The sequence below is a fragment of the Onychomys torridus genome, chromosome 20 (assembly GCF_903995425.1).
Source record: "Onychomys torridus chromosome 20, mOncTor1.1, whole genome shotgun sequence".
In the NCBI taxonomy this organism is placed as follows: Eukaryota; Metazoa; Chordata; class Mammalia; order Rodentia; family Cricetidae; genus Onychomys; species Onychomys torridus.
This window is the reverse complement of record NC_050462.1, coordinates 46,669,852-46,694,760: the sequence shown is the minus strand read 5'-3', so window position 1 is coordinate 46,694,760 and position 24,909 is coordinate 46,669,852. Positions and strand designations below refer to the sequence as shown.

Sequence of the window (24,909 nt, the reverse complement as noted above, 5' to 3'; positions counted from 1 at the left end):
TGGTGCTGGAGAAATGGCAGCACGTGGTGTGGGTTTGGTACACGCTTATTCCCATCCAGCTCTGCTTGGTGATCATGATTCCAGAGTCTGCATCCTCCCCAGAGGGGAAGGAAACCTCCAGCACCTTATGGTAACTGGGAAGAGTCTTCCTGTTTTGTCTTCCTTACACCCCAGGTCCACTGGCCGTCTAGTCCTGGCAACAGAAGGACCTCATGGCTCTCACCGAGTTGTTCCTTTTTTCTGAAATGGTATTTTTCTTTTCAGATTGTTTTTATTTGGGGTGAGGGAGGTTGTTTTTGTTTTGTTTGAAACAGGGTCTCCCTGTGTAGCTCTGGCTGGCCTGGAACTCACTTCAGACCAAACTGACCTTGAACTCACAGAGATCTGCCTGCCTCTGCCTGCTGAGTGCTGGTACTAAGAAATGGCCTGGTTTCTTTTGCTCTCTAAATAATGAGGTTCCCCTCCTTGTTTTTGAAGTCTTGTTTAAAGGTTAGTCACCTTTCTGAGGAGCCTGGTAAAAGTAGGTCACCGATCTCTTTTCTCTTTGCAGATAGGGTCTCATGGAGCTGAGGGTGCCCTCGCTGAGGGTGGCCTTGAACTCCTGATCTTCTGCCTCTACCTCTCAAGTGCTGGAACCACAAGCATGCATCACCATGGCTCTGTTCTTTGTGGCTTCTTGTTTGCTTGCTTGATTTTCACAGATTTATCAAGGAAACTAAGAACTCCTGGGAATGGGAGGGCTCCAAGGAAGGGAGATCCAGAGCCTGTGTTTTAATTACACTTCACTAGTTAAATGCTATCTAAAGTTAAAAATATATACATTTGAAAAAAATGTATCAAAATGTTGAAGCATTGTCTATTCCATTTTTGAATGAATAACGAACAGCTCAATAATTGTACAGAAAGTGAATTTCATCTTTCCTCATCTGAGACACTAAGACCATATACAGTAAAATAAATAAAAAAAATAAATAAATAAAATAAATAAATAAATAAATAAAATTAAAAAAAAAAAAAAAAAGACCATACACGGAGTATGAAGTGATGTACTGGGATATAGCTTAGCTGCTGAATGCTTGTGCAGTATGCACGAGGCGCTGAGTCCCATTCTCAGCACCATATAAAACTGATCATGGGGATGCGACGTGTGTAATCTCAGCATGGGGGGGGCAGAAGGATCACAGTTTTAACGTCATCCTTGGCCACTGCCTTAGTTCTGGTTCCTATTGTTGCTATAATGAAACACTATGACCAAAGCGACTTGGGGAGGAAGCCTCTGAGTGTGGAAATTATAGGTCTAAACGGTCATTCCTGGCTAAAGTCACTATTTACAGAAACAGGATTTGCAAATTGGCAAGGCTATGCTTTAACATTCATCCTACCATTTCAACCACCAGAGTGTTTTCCAGCCTTAAAACTTGCTGAGGTTTGAAGTTTGGAACTGGAGCATTTACTTTCCTTCACTCTTGTTGAAAAAATAAGAAAAAAAATGACAAGTAGAAATAAAAGTGGAACTGTTAGTATTAATAAAGCTAACGGCTGGGCGGTGGTGGCGCACACCTTTGATCCAGAGACAGGCGGATCTCTGTGAGTTCGAGGCCAGCCTGGTCTACAGAGTGAGTTCCAGACAAGGTGAGGAAGCTACACAGAGAAACCCTGTCTTGAAAAACCAAAAAAGCAAAAACAAAACAAAACAAAAACAAAAAACTAATCTTCACAAAGGTCCTTTATCAGGCCGGACGTGAGTGCTTTGTAAACCTAGCACTCAGGAAGCAGGAGGATCTGTCCCTTAAGGCCAGCCTGGGTTGTATTAGGACTGTGTCAAAAAACACGCCACAAGCTGGCAGCAGAGGCACCTTTGATCCCAGCACTTGGGAGGTAGAGGCAGGGGGATCTCTGTGAGTTCAAGGCCAGCCTGGACTATAAAGCAAGTTCCAGAACAGCCAGAGCTGTTACACAGAGAAACCCTGTCTCAAAAAAAAAAACAAAAAAACAAGCAAACCAACCAAACAAAAGACATCTTACATTTCTGGACCTCTGGATGATCTAATACTAAGTCTAGAACCAGATAGATTCGTCTCCCAATATACCATGAAACCAAACTGTTAAGTCTCAAACCCTGGGCCAAGTGGCCCAGTTGCCTGTTTAACATATCAAATCAAACCTGGCCTCCAGGTTCTTCCTGCATTCCTCAGCCTCTGCCAGTTACAGTTCCCCTGGCTCGCACACCCCGCCCCCACCCTGAACTTCTCCAGCCCAGGGTCTGGGCTGCTCTCCCCTGTATAACCCAGCCATCTTGGTTACCCGCTCTTTTTGAACCTTTGGGCCTCCTGGCTGCTGCACTGGGTTCCCCTGCTCTCCTCTCTCCCTTCCCCTCCCCCTCTCCCCACACGGCCCAGCTCAGTCGGGTCACGGTCACAGGTCACTCTGGACTCTCCCAGATGTCCCTGCCTCTGGCTATGTCTTCCTTTTCTCCACAATAAACCACAATACCTTGAGTGGTCACGTCCTTTCCTTTCCTTTCCTTTTTTTTTTTTTCAAGACAAGGTTTCTCCGTGTAGCTTTGGAGCCTATCCTGGATCTCACTCTGTAGCCCAGGCTGGCCTTGAACTCACAAAGACCCGCCCGGCTAATGTCCTTTCCTTTTTATTTATTTATTTTTTAGATTCACAAACAAAAACCTGTGGACTTTCCCTGTGGGAACCTCTACTAGGTCTCACAATTTGAAAGGCGAGTTGTGCTGTCTGTCTGTCTGTCCCTGTCTCCTGCTGGGTTTCACTGTTGTCCAGGCTCCCTCAGCCTGCCCAGTGACTGGATGACAGGCCTGTGCTACCGTATGTGCTACTGCCTTCAGAAACACTGACTGAAGCCGGCCAGCCCTCTGAAGTGAGACTCCTGTGGTAGAATTAAGTGTTTTGTAATCTAATGATGATAACAGAATTCATTTGCAAATATCAGACTGACTCCTAAATCTAGTAGATGTTTTTGATGGATGGGATAGAGCTCTTGGCCTGGTTTTTTGGGGTGGTGGTGGTATTGAAGCGTGAGCCTTGGGCTTCCTCAGGACTTAGAGGTGAGAGCTCTGCTGTTGAACAGATCTCCAGTCATTAAAAAGGAGGGGGACGGGACGAAAGGGTTTATTCTAAACTTTTCACCTGTTTTTTTAATTTATTTTTATCTGAGACAAGGTTTCTCTACGTAACAGCTCTGGCTGTCCTGGAACTTGCTCTGTATACCAGGCTGGCTTCCAACTCAGAGATGCGCCTGCCTCTGCCTCTGGAGCTCCAGTGTTAAAGGTGTGTGCCACCACTGCCTGGCTGGTCTTTGAAACTTTTATTTTATTTTATTTTGAGACGGGTCTCGTATAGGCCAGGCTGGCCCTGAACTCCTGACCCTTCTATCCATTCCCAAGTGCCAGGGTTACAGGTGTGAACCAGCATTCTTGCTCTCCATCTGTTTTTAAATCTTATTTAAGACTGGATTTGAACACATTTTAGAAAGACTTCCTGTTTTGTAAATAGAGGCTTGTCATTGGTGAAAGACTGCTCCAGTTTAGAGGGACAGTGCACAGGTGTAGGCTCGGGATCTCAGGTAAAGCCCTTGTCGTGCACCTGTGAGGACCGTGTAAGCTGGGCTCTCTAGTGTTCCCCTGCAAGTGGGAAGTGGACACAGAAAACCCCCAGGGCACCACCGGCCACCTGGCTTAGCATGCATCTTGAGGTGGACACTGAGAACCCACACGTCCATATACACAACACCTGAGGTTGTCTTCTGACCTCCACATACACAACACTGCACATAAGCACCCATACTCAAACATGAATGTATGCACAGGCACACACATCGTACACCCACACTCACAAAGCAAGACTTCACTTCATATTAATTATGTAACCCTGAGAAAGAGGCTAAAACTCCTTTTCTTCATCCACGCAAAGTAGAAAGGGTACCTTTGCTTTTTTTTTTTTGCTTATTTTATTTTTTTCTAGATAAGGTTTTTCTGTAGCTCTGGCTGTCCTGGAGCTTGAACTGTAGACCAGGGTGGCCTCCAGCTCAGAGATCCACCTGCCTCTGCCTTCTGAGTGCTGGGATTAAAGGTGTGTGTAACCATCACCACACTACTGGCTGCCTTAACTTTCTTATGAGCTTGGAGGTCAGAGGACAACTTGAAAGAGCTGGTTCTCTGTTTCTGCCATGTAGATCCTGGGGATCAAATACAGTTATTTGGCCTCAGCAGCAGACACCTTTACCTGATGAACCGTCTTGCTGGCCCTCTGCCTTTTTCTTTCTTTTTTTTCTTTTTTTTTTTAATTTGAGATGGTCTCACATTATAGCCCAGGCTGGCCTCAATCCTCTCCTTCAGTCCCAAGTGCTGGGATTTAAGGCATGTACCACTATCCCTGGTTCAAACCTCTCTCTGCCTTTGCATTTCTTTATAGTTATCTCCACACACTATACCGTTAGTTACTTAGTTATAGATTCCTCTGTAGGCAGTTTTTTTGGCCCAGCAGCTACTCCCAAATAACCACACAGAGACTTATTATTAATTATAAATGCTCAGTCAATAGCTCAGGCTTATCACTAACTAGCTCTTATATTTTAAATTAACCCATTTCTATTAATTTACATTCTTCCACATGGTGTTACCTCTCTTTCATCTGCCACTTCTGCTTCCTCTCTGAGTCTTGCTGGCGACTCCTCTGACTCCGCCCTTCATCTTTCCAGTGTCCTTAGTCAGGTTTTCCCACCTAACCTCATCCTGTCCAGCTATTGGCCAGTCAGCTTCTTTATTAAACCAATCACAGCAACATATATTCACACAGTGTAAAGGAATATTTCACATTTCCCCCTTTTTGTCTAAATAAAAAAGGAAAGTTTTGTTTTGTTTTGTTTTTGTTTTGTATTTTGAGACAGGGTTTCTCTGTAGCTTTGGAGCCTGTCCTGGAACTCGCTTTGTAGACCAGGCTGGCCTCGAACTCACAGAGATCCACCTGCCTCTGCCTCCCGAGTGCTGGGATTACAGGCGTGCACCACCACCGCCCAGCGGAAAGTTTTAATTTTAACATAGTAAAATTATATACAACAAAAACAGTTATTAAATAAGAGTTACAATATCCAGTCCATTTGTATTTGTCAAATTTAGAGAAAATACTATCTATCTTATCTTTGTGAGTCTAAAGTTTTATACCTAATTTATTTTTTTCATAATTAAGGAAATTAAATTAATTAAGTCTAATTATTTAGTCTTTAACTCCATTAAAGACCCCAGAAGGGTGAAATGTTACCTAATGACGGGGACATCTGGCTGCCTGGACAGTCACCCAAAGTTCTTCTATAACCTTGGGGTGTTCATCTCTGGCCTACAGGTCGAGAATGTCTGACAGACATTTCTGAGAAGCAGGAATTTTGAAGGACTGCCCTACCTTGTCTTGGCAAAGTTTGGCAATCACTTTCTTTTGCGTCCTGCTGGTCCAGTTTGGACATCATTCTGTCAGCAATTGAGACAAGGGCATTTTCCTGCCCAGTGGCTAACTTTTGCCACAAAGAGAGTGAACTCCATATGCAGGAGTTTCTTCAATGCCCGTCATCTTCTCTGAAGTAGATTGGTGCTGCCAGGAGCAGACATGGCTCATTGTCATAAAAAGCCTTGTATTTTTTTTGTTTTGTTTTTTTTTTTTTTTGAGCTGAGGATCAAGCCCAGGGCCTTGCGCTTGCTAGGCAAGTGCTCTACCACTGAGCTAAATCCCCAACCCCTAGCATTATATTATTAAAACATTTTAAATGCCATTTTTTGTAGTTCTTTGAAGTGTTTGAAGGCCATCTATTTAAATATATCTGTTTATGACCTTGAAAACATACCTAACATGAATATAAGTTTGACTATTATAGATGACTGTTAACTGTATTTCTTAATTATATATTACATTTATCTTTTTATTTTTTGGTTTTTCAAGACAAGGTTTCTCCATGTAGTTTTGGTTCCTGTCCTGGATCTCGCTCTGTAGAGCAGGCTGGCCTTGAACTCACAGAGCTCTGCCTCCCGAATGCTGGGATTAAAGGCATGGGCTACCACTGCCCAGCAGCAGTCAAAAAATTTAAAGACAATACAATAACAAATCCAGACTCTGTGTATTTCCCATCTTTACATAGCTTTTTTCTTCTATATTACTTCCTTTTTAAGGACTTTATTGTTTTAAAACTATATATATATTTATATATATTATAACTGTCTATAACCCCCCCCCCCCACACACACACAAGCCTTTGTACATTTTTAAACACACTGTAACCTGTTTAGAGATTTCTCCTGTCTGGATCTGTCTTTACTGAGCATCTGTAACCTTTTCTGTCTGCATAAGCAAAACCCCAAATCCACCATGTAGTGCACCAGAGGAGCTCCCACTGGGGGCTCAAGCCTGCAGGCAGCGGCTGGGAGAGGCCTCTCTGTATTGCGGCCTGTGTGAGCGCCACTTGGCTTACTTAGCTCATGGTGTGCTGGCAGCTGCCCGGAGATAAGCCTCAGTACTGCAGCCCGCATGAGAGACACCAGACTAGGAAGCCACATTTGGCTCCATTTTTGTGTGTTTAGAACCTTTTTAAAGCTTTCTCGGGTCTAACGTGGATGTAGGTGGCCCGTGTTGGGTGACATCCTTTTCTACACAGTGACTACTTAAATGGTTATTAAATGTGTCAACTGACTCAATTTCTTCAACTAATAAATTACAGAAGAAAATGATGGGTAGGAAACCTGTGGGTTCGAAGGCAGGTAAATGCCAGTGAGGTGTTTGTCACAGCCTGAGTCTGGGACCCACATGGTAAAGGAGCGAATTGACTCTCGGGAGTTATCCTGTAATCACACACGTACCCTAGTAGTTCACCCCTTCAAAATAAAAGACACGTTAGCTAAGAGCTGCTGACCATAGCATGTTCGCCTTATTTGGATCTTCTTTCTTTCTTTTATTTTCTGAGACAGGGTTCCTCTGTATAGTCCTGCCGGTCCTAGAACTCACTCTGTAGACCAGGGTGGTCTCAAACTCAGACATCTGCTCACTATGACATTTTTTATACATCTATATAGTGTATTTCTATCATACACACAATCTACTAGCTGCTAGTCCCTTTCTTCTTTCTAGCCATCCCCCTTTGTGAGTTCATGTGTATCCCATGAGTTTCACTGGGGCTGGCCTCAAACCTGCTGTGTAGCTGAGGATGACATTGAACATTGGTGGCGCACGCCTTTAGTCCCAGCAGAGGCAGGCGGATCTCTGTGAGTTTGAGGCCAGCCTGGTCGACAGAGCAAATTCCAGGACAGCGAATTCCAGGCTACACAGTGAAACCCTGTCTCAAAAAAATTTTTTTTTCAGATGTATGTATTTTTATATGTGTGAGTGCTTAGCCTGCATGTATGTATGTACACTATGTACATGCTTGGTACCTGAGGAGGACAGAAAAGGGCATCAGATTCCTTGGAACCAGAGTTATAGACTACTGTGGGCTGCCATGTGGGTGCTGGAAATCAAACCTGAGTCCTCTGCAAGAGCAGCCAGTGGTGTGAACTGCTGAGCCGTCTCTCCAGCTCCTTATTTTTATGTTTTAATTATGTGTTTAATGTGTGAACCAATATACCTAGTTTCCAAATTTTAAAAGGGGAATAAATAACACATTTCCTGTCCCTCCTCACAGAGTTGTTGAGTTGACCAAATAGAATTATGCATGACAGGTACTTTTTGGATTGTTATAAAAAAGTTGGATATGATGGGGTACAGCTGTAGCCCCAGCACTTGGGGAGCGGAGGCAGGAGGATCAGGAGTTCAAGGACATCCAGAGTTACTATACACAAAGCAGGCAAGGCAAGACTGTATAGTCAGACTTTTATTTGGACCACCAGCTCACAAATAAGGACATGGAGACAATATTAATTATGAAAGCTTGGCCATTAGCTTAGGCTTGTCCCACTAGCTCTTATAACTTAAGCTGCTTTTATTAATCTATATTCTGCCACATGCCTCGATTACCTTTACTCTGTCCTGTATATCTGACCTCTTCAGCATCCCCTTGGCATCTCCTCTGCACCTAGATTCTGAGTTCCTCTCTTTCCCTGGAAGTGACGTCCTGCCTATCCTCTCCTGCCTAGCTATTGGCCATTCAGCGCTTCATTAAACCAATCACAAGGTGCCTTAGGCAGAGACATCTTTATAGGATACAAAAAGATTATCCCACAACAAATCTGGGCTTCCTGAGACCCTGTCTGAAACAAATGAACAGGCACAAAGAATGGCTGCCTTGTCTTACAGTCTCACACGTAGTGCCCAAAGGCTTCAGTTTATATCCTCACCTGCCCTACTCTGTGTTGTTTTTATTATCATCATCTCAATGGGTGTGAAGACTTATGTCTTAGGGTTTCTATTGCTATGATAAAACATCATGACCAAAGAGGGTTTATTTCATCTTACAGCTTTACCTTCATCCAGGGAGGTCAGGGCAGGAGCCTGGAGGCAGGAACTGAAGCAGAGACCAGGGAGGAATGTTGCTTACTGGCTTGCTCTGCACAGTTTGCTCAGCCTGTTTTTTTATTCTATGCTGGACCACCTGCCCAGGGGAGGCACCATCCACAGTGGGCTGCTGGGTCCTCCCAAATCAATTATTAATCAAGAAAAAAAACCTGTAAGCTTGCCCACAGGCCAATGTGGTGGGGGCATTTTCTCCCTTCTCCAGCTCTCTTGTTCAGGTTGACACAGTACTAGTCAGCAGGGGTGATCTGTGTTGTCCCACAGGTGTCTTCTGAACTCACTCCTCTTTCTGCTTGTCCTTTCGAGGGGTACCATAGTCTTTTCAAAACTTCTCTCGGTAGCGGGGCGGTGGTGGTGCATGCCTTTAATCCCAGCACCTGGGAAGCAGAGGCAGGCGGATCTCCGTGAGTTTGAGGCTGCCCCGGTCTCCAAAGCGAGTTCCAGGAAAGGTGTAAAGCTACACAGAGAAACCCTGACTTGAAAAAAAAAAAAAAAAAAAAGAAAGAAAAACTTCTCTCGGGAACTTATTCCTTCTTGCTCGGTTGCTGTTTTGCTTGGATTCTCACTAGCACACATTTTACACTTAGCTACTTTTCTAGGTGGTGAGCTCTAACTTGTGAACTCCTGGTGGGAGTGTAAAAGATATATTATAGCCGGACATTATCGTACACTCAGCTGGTGAGGCTGGTGCAGGAGGAGCCTGAGGTCACCCTGGGTTATATAAATAAGCTCAGCTCTGGGTTGGGGATTTAGCTCAGTGGTAGAGCGCTTGCCTAGCAAGCGTAAGGCCCTGGGTTCGATCCTCAGCTCCACACACACACAAAAAAAACAAAAACAAAAACAAACAAACAAAAAAGCTCACATGGGCTTATATAAGTGGTAAAGTCTGTGAAGAGATGGTCTCAAGCAAGTAGAGGTGCCCAGAATGGGCTCAGATCAACCAGTCTGCCTGGAAAAAACACCCACCTCCCACTCCACCACCCCCGTTGAGCTACCTATGGGTTGTGCTGTGTGCTCTGGGTGCCCAGCTTTCTGGATCCAGTTCTATGCTGGGGTGGGCTGGGGTGAAGTAACCCAGATAAAACCCACTGGTTTACCAAGTTGAATTTTGAAAGTGGAAGGCGTAGCCCATGCTTCAAAATAGAAAGTAAAAAGGACAGGTTTAGCCCTTGCCTAGCATATAGTCAAGGTCTGGGTTCAATCCCCGGCAGCTGCACAAATTAAAAGGCATTGTGAAATATCCCACTTGTTTTTATTAATCTGTTTCCTCACAGGATCAATCAGTGCTTACATGTAGTTGGCAGGTCAGGTATTCACTGAATCACTGGAATAGCTTGAGGGTCTCAGGAGTAATTACTGGGGAATTATCACTCTGCAATGTGGACCTTCTCTTATTTGGAGGTATTATGACTTGGAACCCAAGCAAAAATATTCATCTGTGTTACATGCCATAGAGGCCACTAGCTTAGGACATGTTATTAGGATCATTTATACCCAGGCTGCTGTCAGAACTATAAAGTCCGGTCACTGGGTGCATCTGTGAGACTGTCTAGATGTTAAGTGTGTGATGAAGTTATCCTGTAAGATGATTTCTCATCTTAATTCCTATGTTTACTATGCACCAGGAACTTAGGTTTCATGTTCAGGAAGGATTTTCTCTTGCCCTGATGGTTCATAATGACGTTTAGGGCCCCAGGTCAAGAGTGAATTTGGTGGCGGATGAGTGGTTACCGGAGTTTTGAACTTAGGCTGGTGTGGTCGTGCACATACCAAATTCCAGCACTGAGGGAACAGAGGTTGAGCAGCATGCGTTTAAGAACACCTGGGATACATGGGACCTGGTTTCAAACAGAAGTGACACAAAAGATCTTTGAATTGTAACAATTCAGTGTAGGGCTTTGAGCAAAATTCTTCTGGTAAGAATATTTCAGTTCCTAGGGTTGGGGATTTAGCTCAGTGGTAGAGCGCTTGCCTTGCAAGCGCAAGGCCCTGGGTTCGAACCTCAGCTAAAAAACAAACAAACAAAAACAAAAAAACCAAAAAAAGAATATTTCCGTTCCTTAGTTGTTCACACATACAACCTCATTTTCTCTTACTGATTAGGTGAGCATGGTTGGTTTACACCGACTGAGTAGTTTCCTTTGGGAAGTTAGATGAGTGTTGCGTAAGGCTTCTCGATTGTCTTCTCTCTTAGATTCTTTATTGTTGTTTGGAAATAGGGTCTCACCATGGAGACTTGGCTGGCCTGGAGTTCGCTTTGTTGTCCAGGCTGACCTCGAACTCACAGAGATCCTCCTGCCTCTGCCTCCAAATGTGTGACATCACATCCAGCTTGTTTGTTCATTTGTTTTTGTTTTTTCAAGACAGGGTTTCTCTGTGTAGTCCTGGCTGTCCTGGAGACCAGGCTGGCCTCAAATTCACAGAGATCCCCCTGCCTTTGCTTCCTGGGTGCTGGTGTTAAAGGTGTATGCCACCACCACCTGGCTGTCATTTTTGTATTTTATATATTTATTGTCTGTGTGTATGTGCATGTATGTGGCGTGCCACAGTGCACATGTGGAGGTCAGAGGTCCACTTTTAGTCTGTTCTTTCATTAGGTTTGGTGATAAGCAGCTTGACATGCTGAGCCATCTCATTGGCCCATCATCATTATTCTTTTTATGTTTTATCCCCTTTCCTTACCGTTAACGTTTTGCATCCTGCTTACAGGGAGTCAATCTCCACACATGTACAATCTTCCTGACCTTCTGACCTTTATGTCTCCCCACAGCCATATGTGTCATTGTCTCAGCAGATGGCACCGCCAAGTCCGAGGAACAGCACCCCTAACAGCAGCATCGGGGGCAATGGCAATGAGCAGCTGAGCAAAACCAACCTGTACATTCGCGGACTGCAGCCTGGCACGACGGACCAGGACCTCGTCAAGCTCTGTCAGCCGTAAGTTGTGGGCCCGGTAGGAAGGCTTCCAGGGACAGCATGGATTGCGATCGATCGCTGGCTTCTTGTCGCCTGCTCTCAGCTCGCATTGCAATAGCGATAGTGTGCTTCTGCCTCAAACACGACAGTAGTCACGGCACAGTCGTGACATAGCTCAGCATCTTTCCTTGTTGCCTTTTTGGCTTTGTTGGTTTGAGACAGTGTCTCATGGATCCTAGGCTGGATCAAACGAAATCAGCTTAAGAGAGAAAAGGGTGCTCTTGTCTCAGAGCTTGAGGACGCCCAGATGAAGGAGCTGGAGGCAGCTGGTCACATCACACTCTCAGCCAGGAAGGAAGGAGAACAGATGCTACCACTCAGGCCCCTTTCTCTGCTAATGTAGTCCTGGATCCCAGGCCAGGGACAGCACTACCCATAGTGGGTAAGGCCCTCAACAGGCATGTCTCCTGGGTGATACCAGGGCCTGTCAAGTTGACAGTTAACACTTATCATCACATGCTTTGAAAGAAATATTCACTTACTCTCTATGGTGTGTGTGTGTGTGTGTGTGTGTGTGTGTGTGTAACACAGGATATCATATAGTCTAGGTTGGCCTTGAACTCCTTATCCTCCTGTGTCTCAAGTTCTGGAATTAAAGGCATGCACCACCACACCTGGCTATATTTTTATTTATACATATGTGTATGTGCTTGTGTGGATTTACATGTGCCACATGCGTGGATGTCCTGGAACTGGAGTTATAAGCAGGTTCAAGCCACTAGGAATCCAGCTCTGGACCTCTGGAAGAGCAGCCAGTGTTCTTAACTGCCGAGCCACCTCTCCAGTCCCCTGTACTAGCTGTTCCTGTTGCTTTATAGAATCAATCAATCGCCCATCATATTGTTGCCAGTATTTGCATTATTACCAGTTTGTGGCTATTATGAATGCAGACTGTGCCGGAAACCTACACCTTGGTGTGTGTATATGTAGGTATTCATGTTGGGTGTATTGCTGGGTCACAGCGTATCATCTATCTATCTATGAAGCTATTGTAGATAATACTATAAGGTTTTCATACTGGGCATGGAGACCCATGCTTGTAATTGCAGCATTCAGGAGATGGAGTCGGGAAGGTTAGGGGTTCAAAGTCCTCTGCTGCACAGCAAACTGGAGGCCTTGCGTGCTGCAAGCACTCTGCCTGGGTGCAACATTCTAGTCTAAGAAACTTTGGCTTCCCTGTTCTTTGAGGCTTTCATTTGCCCTTCCAAGAACTAGTCAGGGTCAGTGTGTAGGGTGGGAGACAGGAGTCCAGGAGTGGAGTGGGAAGAAGCAGGTGTGAAAGCTGGCTGTGGTGGCTCATCTGTGCTCACACCGTCTGGGAGCATGTGGGAGGATCTGCATCCGGTCAGCCAGGACTGTAGAATGAGACCCTGTCTAAAAAAAAGGGGGGGGGGGGACCTGGAAAGCTTGTTCCGTGGTTAAGAACACAAACTACTTTTGAAAAAGACCATAGTTTGGGCCCAGGTCGGGCAGCTCAGTTGTCTGTAATTGCAGCCAAGCACCTCAGGTAGTCACAGGCACATAACCACACAGACACATGTAATCGAAAATAATGAAATCTTTTTAAAAACCAGTCAAACAGCTGGGCAGTGGTGGCACACGCCTTTAATCCCAGCACCAAGGAGGCAGAGGCAGGAGGATCTGTGTGAGTTCGAGGCCAGCCTGGGCTACAGGGTGAGTTCCAGGACAGCCAGAGCTGTTTCACAGAGAAACCCTGTCTTATTTATTTTATTGGTGTTTTACCTATATGTATGTCTGTGTGAGTGTGCTGGATCCTGGAGTTACAGACAGTTGTGAGCTGCCATGTGGGTGCTGGGAATTAAATCCCCGTCCTCTGAAAAGAGCAGTCAGTGCTTTTAACTGCTGAGCCATCTCTCCAGCCCCAGAAACCCTGTCTTAAAAAAACAAAACAAAAATCAGTCAAATAAAAATGGAGGAGTGAAGGGCAGCAGAGCAGGGATGGGGCCTGGTGGAGGGGAGCAGGGAGCTGAGCCGCTCTGAAAAGGGTGTTTCTCAAACTCAGAAGGACTTCCTGCCTTTGTCCCAGTCATCTTCCTGGGTTGCTGGATCCCAAACTCTGGTGGGCCGGAAGGAGAGGTGTGGCCTGAGCCTGGAACTCCTGGTTCTCTGGAAGGGGCTCCTTCTGAGGAGGAGGAGGAAGCAGCGACCCAGCTGTTGCCAGCTGCACTGGAAATTCTGAGCAGCAGTCTCAGGCTGCTGGGCCACAGCAGGCTCCACCCTGGGGCCTTGATGGGGATAGCAGCTTGAGTGTCCTCGGGCTAGAGTCCAAGCCTGGAGCCTCAAAACACCAAGGACCACTGGTCCCACCTCCTTTTCTCTGTTGTTCTTTCCCCGACCTCCAGGGCATTCCCTGGCTTAATGCTGCAGGTCCCAGAAGCTCCCCTGAAAAGGCGGAGTTGGGGCGGGTGTGGGGCAGCTGGGGAGTGGTAACAAAGTAGACATCACATCTTTAGGGAGAAGAGGATATGTATGTATCTAATGCTTGTTGGGGGTGTTAATTTCAAATTTAGTCCCTGCCAGCTGTTTTTGTTCATCCTTTGTTCTTTTTCTAAATTTTATTTAAATAACATTTTCTTCTTTATTTTACATACCGACCACCGTTTCTCCCCCCTCCTCTGCTCCCGTCCCGTCCATCTGTCCGTCCGTCCTCTGTTCCCTCCCCCAGCCCTTGTCCTTTGACTTCTTCCTGGCTGCGTTCTGTCTGAGATTTTCACACTACTGGAATAGAATGTAGCGGCTTTTCCTAACTGATGCTCCTGACGTAACCCAAGAGTAGGTACCTCACCACGGAAGCGCTGGGGGCTGTGCAGACCCCTGCTGCGCCCAAGGATTTCCAAAGAGCTCATAAACTGGAGGGTGAAATCATGTCACAGGTTGATTTAACTCTTTCATGGAGGCAGCAGAAGGATGGAAAAATCAGGTCAAGGAACACAAGGAGTTACTCGTTAGCGCTAAAATATGTCGGGGTAAGATTGCAGTGGTGAGGTCACAGGACTTGTCCAGGATCGCACTTTGCTAAAAAGCAGCCGAGCCAGGCTTTGAGCGAAAGCAGTTTGGGATCAAGCTGGCATGCACTTCAGAGATCAGTTGAGTGTTGGGGAATAGGGGCTCCAAGGAACAAATGTTTATTATTTGTTTACTTTTAATTTTATTTTTTATGTGTATGGATGTTTTGCCTGCATATATGTCTGTGTACCACATTCATGCCTGGCGCCCACAGAGGCCAGAAGAGAGCATTGGATCCCCTGGAACTGGAGTCACAGACAGTTATGAGCTGCCACTTGGATGCTTGGATGCTAGGAATCAAACCCAGGTCTTCTACAGTGGTCTAACCACTGAACAGTCTTTCCAGCACCCATTATTATTATTATTATTATTATTATTATTATTATTATTATTACTATTATTATTATTTGGTTTTTCAAGACAGGGTTTCTCTGTGTAGCTCTGGCCCTGGAACTCACTTTGTAGGTCAAGCTGGCCTAGAACTCACTGAGATCCACTTGCCTCCTGAATTTCCAGTGCAGCTGGCAACAGCTGGGTCACTGCCACCTGGCTTATTTTATTATTTTGAATAGGATGAATGGTATTTGTCTAAAAGAAAAATAGAATAAGGATGCCAGCCAGGCATGGTGGCACACGCCTGTAATCCCAGCACTCGAGAGGCAGAGGCAGGCGGATCTCTGTGAGTTCCAGGCCAGCCTGGGCTACAGAATGAGTTCCAGGACAGCCAGGACTACACAGAGAAACCCTGTCTAAAAACAAAACAAAACAGCAACAACAACAACAAAAAAAAACCCCAAACCAAACAAAACGGAATTATTTCTGTTCCTTAAGGAATTCTGCCTGGAGTTCCGCCCTTGCGTACTTTAAGTGGGTGTGGCCAAGCTGGCCCTTTTCCCCTCCCCCCAGACATTCCTAGCTAAAAGAGATGAATGCCTTCGCATTGCAGTGACTTTAGTGACTTTTTTTCTAGTGGTGCCTTTGAGGGGTCAGGGTGATATTAAGGACAATGGGACAGTTGATCTCATCGATGTGATTAGATCGAGAAGCGCAGCGTGGGAGTTACGTTCCTCTTTTGTGGTGACATAGTACCAGACAGAAAGCGATTGGTGAAGAAGGGTCTGTCTGGCCACAGTTTGAGGGGTCCATTGTGGCGAAGGGCAGCCAGGTGGGGCTGTGCTGTAAAGTCCCTGCTGCCTGTTCAGTCCAGTGCGGCTCCACCTCCTACAACAGGGTCATTAGCTAAGGAACCAAGTATTCAGCCACAGGACAAAGTATGGGGACATTTCCATGGAAACCACACCAGCCTGGAGATTACTAAAGTACACATCTGGGGATGCCAGGGATGGTTTTTCCAGGGAGATAAAACGAAGGGGGGGTAGGAGGGGGGTAAGATGGAACAGAGAGGAAAGAGAGAAGGCTGGCATATTCTCCCTCCCTCCCTTTCCGTGCTATGGTTGCCTTGGAACTCGCTCTGTAGACCAGGCTGGGGGTCCCCTCCTGCCTCTGCCTCCTTGCCTTGCCTGGGTTTAAGGCTCCCAGGCTGGCCTCGAACTCACAGAGATCCGCCTGCCTCTGCCTCCCGAGTGCTGGGATTACAGGTGTGCACCACCACCGCCTGGCTGTCCTGTTCTTAATCCCTGTCCTCAGATCACCACTTTGCCTTTTCCTTCCCCTTAGATATGGCAAGATTGTCTCCACCAAGGCCATTCTGGACAAGACCACAAACAAGTGCAAAGGTGAGAAGCAGCTGCCCACAGTGAGAGGCCATCCTCTGCCTCCTGCTGTTGGGTGTCTGAGCACCCGCTGCCAGGGAGGAGGTGGGAGGGTTTGGGGCCTAAAGACCAATAGGTATTTAGAGTCATTGGTGACCAGAGAGCCAGAGCTGAGAATGCAGTTAGGGACAGACAGCCAGAAGCCTGCATGGGGCTCCCTCTGGTGGCTGGAGCTCACTCAGGGCCGCGTCTCCCTGGATGGGAGGGGATGCAGGAGAGACTGCCTCTGCTTGTTACTGTAAACAAGACAGCCCAGTAGGTTTCTCTTCAGTTGTGGAAGGGTTTGAGCATTTCCCAGAGGAGCTGGAAGAACACTGGGATAAGCAGGAAGGGCCGCTTCCATCTGGAACTGCCTGCTCTCCCGTGTCTCTCCCTGCCCAGCATTTCTGGGGGCTGTCCAGAGAAGAGATGGGGGTCCTTTAGAAGTGCACGAGGTCTTGGATTTAACACGTTGGGTCTGAAGCCCCAGGTTTCTAATGAGAAGGAGAAAGGCAGATACACAAGGGCTTCATTTCCTTTAGTGCTCTTGGCCAGAGTGGGCCTGACCTCCAGGTGAGGGGTCGCACGGACAATCGCCTGGAAACTTTCAATTTCTCTTTCCCCCCACTACATCTGTCTCCTGAAAAGCCTGGGCCTCCTGCCTCTGTCCCACACCCCACCTCCCCGTGATGCTGTTTCCCTGTTCCAGGCTATGGCTTTGTGGACTTTGACAGCCCATCAGCAGCACAGAAGGCTGTAACAGCGCTGAAAGCCAGTGGTGTGCAGGCCCAGATGGCAAAGGTAAGACCTCCCCACGCCAGGGTCGTTTGTGTGGCAGACAGGAGGGCAGGCCTCTCTGCACTCTTGATGCCTCCCTGCTCCACCCCGGCCCCACTTTGCTAGGCCAGATGGTTACAGTTTTGCAACATTCTCTGAAGAGGGCAGTTGTGCAACTCAGGTTCTGAAGAACGCTTTACAGGCCTGCGGTACTCCCATAGGGCAGGGAGTGAGTGAGCTGGGAGTGAGCTGGGAGAGGGCTGGGGGAAGGGAAGGAAGCTAGAACTGAGCCTCTTGCTTAGTGCTCCCTGGAGCTGAGAGTGTCAACCTCTAGAAAGCTAGAAGCCTTTCTCTAGTCCCTGCAGCAGAGGAGGACAGTTCCCTGCCTTGCTGAGGCATCTCAAATACTATAAAGAACCTGATAAGAGTTGATAGAGCTACAGTGGGTTGTGTGTCCCCATGTAGGTACAGGGAATGCTCTGGAAGAGCAGCCAGTGCTCTTAACCGCTGAGCCATCTCTCCAGCCCCAAGACAGCCATTCTCTTCTGTAATGGTTAAGGGTATGATGGCTCAGGCCTCTGATCCCAGCACTTGGGAGGCCAAGGATCGCAGAGAGTTCCAGGGCAGCCTAGGATAGAGTGCGGGCTAGTCTCGAAAGACAGAGGGAAGAAATGAAGGGAGAGATGAAGGAAGGGAGGAGAGAGGAACACTGGCTATTTTTTAGAGGACCTGGGTCCAGTTCCCAGCACCCACCTGGTACCTTAAAACCATCCTAACTCCAGTCCCAGGGGATCTAACACCTCCTGGCCTCCACGAACATGGCATACACATGGCCCACAGACACACATGCAGGCGAAAACACCCATAGCTGTAAGAAGAAATCAATTTTAGAGAAAACCAAAGGAAACAGATGTTGACAGTAGGATTAAGGTGACAGGAACTACTGACTGAGGCAGAGAATGATTTACAGTCTCGAAAACAGCTCTGGGGCTGGCATTGGAACGCGGTGCCTGGGATGACAGAGCTTGAGAGGAGGAGACAGAAGGATCAGGAATTCAAGGTTATCCTTGGCTACATAGCAGCTTCCAAGCCAGCAGGACTCCATTGTGAGACCCTGTCTCAAAAACAGCCACACATGCACATATACATGGAGAACAAAACAAAACAAAACACCAGGCCTGGGGGCTGGAGAGATGGCTCAGTGGTTAAGAGCACTGGCTGCTCTTCCAGAGGACCCAGGTTCAATTCCCAGCACCCACATGGAAGCTCGCAACTGTCTGTAACTTCAGGATCCAACGCCCTCAAACAGACACACATGCAGGAAAAACATCAGTGCATACTAAATAAAAATAAATTATTTCAAAAACAAAAACAGACACCAAAAAACCCAGCCCTGGGGCAGAACTGCCACTGTGCATTTCTGTCTGGTGACCTCACGACCCCTCCCAATGCAGCCGCTCACTTTAGCCTTGGGCTCCCAGGAGACTAGACCTTTCAGGGCTTGAGGTAACCACTGAGCAGCCCTTTCTGTTTCTTCCTCCCTTCCACTCACAAAGGACCAGGTATTCCCACCTTGACAAGTCTGGTGTGGTAGAAGGGGGGAGAAAGTATGCAGGTCTGTGGAGCTGACAAGGCAGTCTAAGGGAATTTCTAATCCCTGGGCCAGGCTTAACGGGCACAGACTCGGTTGGTGGCTTTATCACTGGATTGTAATCGACAGAGGAAATGCTGTAGTTTTTCTCCCCGGGCTAGGGATACGTACATGATGATGGGATTGGATATTGCAAACAGCCAAGATTCTCTTCGTTTGGAACCCTCTTCCTGTTTCTTTTCTCAAATGTTATTTATTTTCGGTGTTTTGAGACAGGGTTTCTCTTTGTAGCCCTGGCTGTCCCGGAACTCACTCTGTAGCCCAGGCTGGCCTCGAACTCCCAGAGGTCCGCCTGCCTCCGCCTCCAGTGCATGACCACTTATTGGTGAAATTATTAAGGCCACTCCACGTAGTTAAAAGGGAGGTTTATTTTGTAGGGTAACTTACAAATGAAGGGGTAGGTTGCAGGGTCTGGCAAAGGTATAGCACAGTCCTGCGGTGTTCTCTGGAGAGCTCTGCTCGGTCTACCTCCTGCGTCCAGCGTCCCCAACCAAGAGAGTGACCTCCTCTTGATCCTCGGTCTTCCGCTCCCTTTTCTGCCCCGCCTTGTGGGCGTGATCATTACTGAAGCCTCAATGGGGGTTGGAACTTCCAGGCCAATGCTGGGATGGCTATCCACTACAACCACTGCTGGCTCACATGTTCTCTTGCGCGTGAGGGCTGAGGGTGGAGTGGGATAAAGATGTGAGCCTCAGTTTTCACTTTTCATGTTCATAGCAACAGGAGCAAGACCCTACAAATTTATACATCTCAAACCTCCCCCTGTCGATGGACGAGCAAGAGCTGGAGGGGATGCTGAAGCCGTTTGGTCAGGTTATCTCCACCCGAATCCTTCGAGACAGTAGTGGGATCAGCAGAGGGGTCGGCTTTGCGAGGTAAGAGGAGGTTAAGGGTGATTAAAGAGAGAGAACTTAGGAAACAACACACACACACACACACACACACACACACACACACATACACACATGGGCTCATAGACACACACAGGCACATAGGCAGGCACACACATAGACACGCACACACAGGCACATGGACACAAATACACACAGACACACACACACCCACACAGGCACACACACAGGTGCACACAGGCACATAGTCACACATAGGCAACCACACACACACACACACAGACACACACACACACAGGCACACAGACACACAGACACAGGTGCACACTGGCACATAGTCACACACAGGCAACTCCCCCCTTCCCTCCACACACACAGGCACACAGACACACACACACATGCACACACACAGGTGCACACAGGCACATAGTCACACACAGGCAACCCCCCCCCCACACACACACAGGCACACACACAAATAGACACACACAGGCACATACACACACACACACACACACACACAAATAGACACACACACACACTGCCTTTCCTCTCTACATGGACCAAAATAATGGTCAACAATCCCTGGTAACTCAGCGGGTGAGGGCACTGTGTATGAAGCCTGATGACCGGAGTTTGATCCCTGGAACCCACACGGTGGAAGAAGAGGCTTGTGCACACCACACACATAAATATAAATGTAAAATGTAATAACATGTTTAGACCCTTGGCAGTAAATCAAGTGTGTGTGTGTGTGTGTGTGTGTGTGTGTGTGTGTGTGTGTGTGTGTGTGGAGTATTAACCCAAGGGCCTGGCATGTAACTTGAACTGGTGGTAATCCTCCTGCCTCTGCCTCTGCCTCCCAGACGCTGGGGTTCTAGGCATGCTCTGCCATGCCTCACAGCTATCCACTCTTCATGCCTTCCCCCACTGCCTCCTCCTAACCGAGACTGGACAACAGCACAGAGGCCTGGTCCTCACTGCAGGAGGATGAAGCTGAGGGTTTGCTCCGCCTTTTAGATCTGTAGGGAGACTTACATCCCAGAGAAAGCAACCCTTTCTCTGACCATCGGGATGTAGGCTATTTACAGGCCTTAGCTTCCGTTCCCTAGGCTGCCCTCTTCTGGGCTCATGTGTCATAGAGCTTCAGCGGATCCTAGCCTCCCTAAAAAATTATTTGCTTTTATTTACGATTTTGTTTGGGTGCTGGCAAGGCAGCTTAGCAGGTAAAGGTGCTTGCTGCCAAGTTGGCCAACCTGAGTTTGTTCCCCAGGTTCACGTGGTTGAGAGAGAGACTCCCATGAGTCCTCTGACCCCATACTCACATGCTCACACACACACACACAAAATGAATATATGTAAAATATTGTTATAAAAACTTTTTTTTTTTTTTTTGAGCCAGACACAAACTTGCTCACAAACTCCAATATTCAGCAGACCAAAGAAGGAGAATCACTGCAGGTTCAAAGCCAGCATTTGATAGAATAGGGAATGTTAAGCTAGCCAGGGCTACACAGGTCTCAACCCTGGCTCAGAACAGACTGGTGATGTAGTTCAGTTGGTAGAGCGCTTGCCTTGCATGCCAGAAACCCCAGTTTGAGCTCCAGCGTGGAATGAGATGCCTCCCGGGATTCCCAGCACTTGAGATGTGGAGGCAGAAGGATCAAAAGTTCAAGGTCGGGCTGGAGGGATGGCTCAGAGATTAAGAGCACTGATTGCTCTTCCAAAGGTCCTGAGTTCAAGTCCCAGCAACCTCGTGGTAGCTCACAACCATCTGTAATGAGATCTGGTGCCCTCTCCTGGTGTGCAGGGGTACATGCAGGCAGAACACTGTATGCATAATAAATAAAAGTTTAGGGTCAATTTGGGTTACAGGAGACTCTGTCTTCAAAATAAAAAACAAAAACTGTTTTGGTATTGTATACGCCTGTAATCTCTGCGCTTGGAGGGCCAATGCGGGAAAGTCACGGTTTCGAGGATCGACTGTTGTGTTTCAATCTCTGATCTGCTCATGACTACTCCCTTAGTCAGTGATTCAGAGACTGGGAGTGAATTTGGGGTGGTGGCCCACCCTGTAATCGCAACATTTGGGAGATAGAGGCAAGAGAATAGGGGGAGCCCTTGGACCACATGAGACCCTACCTCAAAGAACAAAACATCTTTCCACCCTCAATGATCGATCGATCTATCTATCTATCTATCTATCTATCTATTTTTTTTGAGATGAGGACTGAACCCAGGGCCTTGCGCTTGCTAGGCAAGCACTCTATCATCGAGCTAAATCCCCAACCCTTTATTTTTTAAATAATAGAGGCTGTGGCTAGGAAAAAAATTTTAATGGGCTCAATCTGAGTGGCACCACCTAATGGCAGTCTCAGGTATGACAAGAGGAAAATTGGGTTTGTGTTAATTGATTTCTGACATTTTCTTTTTAATTTTTTAATTAAAAAGAAATCTTTTTAATTTTTATTTGATTTTTTTAAAATTTGAGACATGATATGGTCTTGATGTGAAGCCTAGTCTGGCTTTGAACTTGAGATCCTCTTGCCTCAGCCTCCTGCATACGGGAACTACAGACTTGGAACACCATGCCACGCTAGCTCTTCACTTTAGGGCTGATGTTCTTAGTTCATGGCGCCCTTAGTTAGCATAGTGCTTTCCCCTCCGTACCAAAAGAAATATCCAGTACTTTAAGTAATTAAATGGTCAAACAGTTTGTGGGGTTGGGGAAGCTAGGATGAGGTATGCTTGCACAAGTATGTGGATCTCAGCGTCACACCTGGCTTTTCTGTGGGTGCTGGGGACTGAATGTAGATCTCTGTGCTCCAGTGGCAAACACTTTACCAAGTGGGCCATCTCCTTACCCCTGTGCCTGTCTGTCATCTTAACAGCGCAGGCTAAAGCCTGCGGCTTCTGTCACGCCAGGCACGCAGTCTGCCACTGAGCCACATCCCCGTCCTTTTTTTTTCATTTTTGTGACAGCGGGCCCCAGTTCCGTCTTTGTTGTTGTGATAAAATACCCCAACGAAGGACGACTTAGCAAAGAGGGTTATTTCAACTCCTGGTGTTTGGTTATGGTCTCAGGAAAATCGGTGGGGACTTAGCTAGTCCAGTCACACCCACGGTCAAGACAAGAGAGCAGCTGTTGTGGATGCTTGCTGTAAACCTAGCATTCAAGAGGTGGGAGTAGGTAGAGTTTAAGGCCTGGTCTGTAGAGTAAGTTCCAGGCTAAACAGGTTTACATAGTGAGACCCTGTCAAAAAAACCAAAACCCACAACAGAATGAATTCATGAATGCTCACCTGCCTGTTACACAGTTTGGGCACAGTTTGGGCCTAGGGAATGGTGTCACCCACATGAATTAATTGAAGACAGACCCCCAGAGAGATTGAGACTTCCCACGTGACCCTAGGTTGTATTGAGTTGACCATCACACAGGCTCCGAATTTACTCTGTAGTTGAGGTAGATTTTGAATCCCAACTCACCAGTAGCTGGGATTATATTTCTATTGCATTTTATTTATTTTGTGAGCTTGTGTGTGTGTGTGTGTGTGTGTGTGTGTGTGTGTGTGTGTAGGTGAGTGTAGGTGCCATGGCAGGGGGGTGTAGGTCAGAGGACAATGTTTAGGTATCAGTTTTCCTCTCTGACCATGTCGGTTCCAGGGATCAAACACAGGTCATTAGACCTGACAGGAGTCTCATGTCCAGGCTAACTGATACTTGATTAGCAGGTTCCTTGACCTGCTGAGCATCTTGCCAGCCCAAGTGTAGAGCTACTGAAATCCCAGCATGTGAAGACTGAGGTAGTTCAGAAGCTCTGAACGCGGGCTACAAAACAAGGTCCCATTTCAGAAAATCAAACCCAAGCAGGACCCAAGTGGTTTGGCCTGTGGGGCCCGTGTCTGGTGCAGAGGTGAGGGACAGAGTCAGCGCTTTTGTGAGTGTTCTGACAGCTTTGGGTGGTGAGTGGCCACTGGCCCCTACATGGCTTCTTTCCCAGGCTCCTCCCCCAAGCAGGAAGCTGCCATGGAGCAGGTCCTAACGCGTCCCTTGCTGTCACTTTGGAACAGGAGCCCTGACCCCTTCAGGAAGTTTTTATTTATCAGTTGTTCGGGCAGAACCAGAGAGCACTAATGTGGAAGCCAGAGGACAGCTCACAGAAGTCCATTCTCCTTTCACTGTGTGGGTTCTAGGGTCACTTAGGCTACCAGGCTTGGCTGTAGTCCCTGTATCCACTGTGCCACCTCATTGACCTCATGAGCTCTTTACTACCAATCATAACAATATGTCATCCATAATTGGGCCTTGATAATTATCGCCAGAAATGGAAATAAATATCAACAAAACCATAGCGTGTGCAGTTTCACCAAATAAACAAAACTTTTTCATATTGATTTTTTATGGGTGTGAGTCTTTTGCCTGCATGTATGTATGTGCACCAAGTGCCTTCAGGGGTCAGAAGAGGGCATCAGGTCCCTGTAACTGGAGTTACAGATTGTTGTGAGCCGTCATGTGAGTGCCTAGAACAGAACCTGGGTCCTCTGCAAGAGCAATAAGTACTTTTGCCCACTGAATCATTTTTTGAGACAGGGTCTTCCTGTAGCCCTGGCTGTCATGGAACTTGATAAATAGACCCAGGCTGGCCTCGAACTCTCAAGAGATCCACCTGCCTCTGCTTCCTGAGTGCTGGGATTAAAGGCGTGCGCCACCACCGCCCATTGGCATTTGAAATAATTTAAACTAATTCGTTTTGTGTGTGCGTATGTGCGTGTTTGTGTGTTACGGCGCATGTGTCCATGGCTCTCTCCTAGCACCATGTGGCCAGCGATGGCACTCAAGGTGCTGGTCCGGCTGGCAGGTGCCTTTCACCCACTGAACCATCTCATTGGCCCTTAGGAATTTTACAGCAAAGGGCTGGGGAGGCGCTCAGTCGCTAGAGTGCTTGCCGGTCACAAGTGCGTGCTGCCTTGGGTCAGACTTTAGCACTGCATAAAAACCGGACGTGGTGTTTGTGGAGGCTCAGCAGATCAAAGTCGTCCTTAGATAGGGGTTTGAGGGGTACACACACACTCCGTCTTGTAAAAAGGAAACATAGCTGCCTTGAAATGAACATGTGCCAGAAATTCCTGTTTGTATGTACCACATATAAATAACTTCTTGAGCACGCATGGAGCTGGGGACCTGGGTTTTTCCCGCTGAATGTGCGCAGGACGCGTGTCCCGGACAGGTGAGAGCCTTACTCCTCCCGTGTTTCTCAGGATGGAGTCCACAGAGAAGTGTGAAGCCATCATCACCCACTTTAACGGAAAGTATCTTAAGACGCCCCCTGGAGTGGCAGGTGAGGCCTCTGGGACTCAGGCTGGGAG

At 47.2% G+C, this 24,909-nt stretch overlaps 1 protein-coding gene across 4 annotated transcripts in view; it reads left to right on the top strand.

Annotated features, from left to right (window-relative positions):
- Rbms2 (RNA binding motif single stranded interacting protein 2) overlaps positions 1-24,909 on the top strand; it is a 49,835-nt gene that overhangs the window by 19,760 nt on the left and 5,166 nt on the right. For 3 of the 4 annotated variants that reach the window (XM_036169457.1, XM_036169456.1, XM_036169453.1), the window contains 5 exons: positions 11,281-11,447; positions 16,191-16,249; positions 16,974-17,065; positions 19,410-19,567; positions 24,802-24,881. In XM_036169457.1, the coding sequence (XP_036025350.1) occupies positions 11,305-11,447; positions 16,191-16,249; positions 16,974-17,065; positions 19,410-19,567; positions 24,802-24,881 (532 nt within the window). In that variant the 5' untranslated portion in view covers positions 11,281-11,304. The remainder of the gene's footprint in view (positions 1-11,280; positions 11,448-16,190; positions 16,250-16,973; positions 17,066-19,409; positions 19,568-24,801; positions 24,882-24,909) is intronic. The other variant, XM_036169455.1, reaches the window with a different exon arrangement.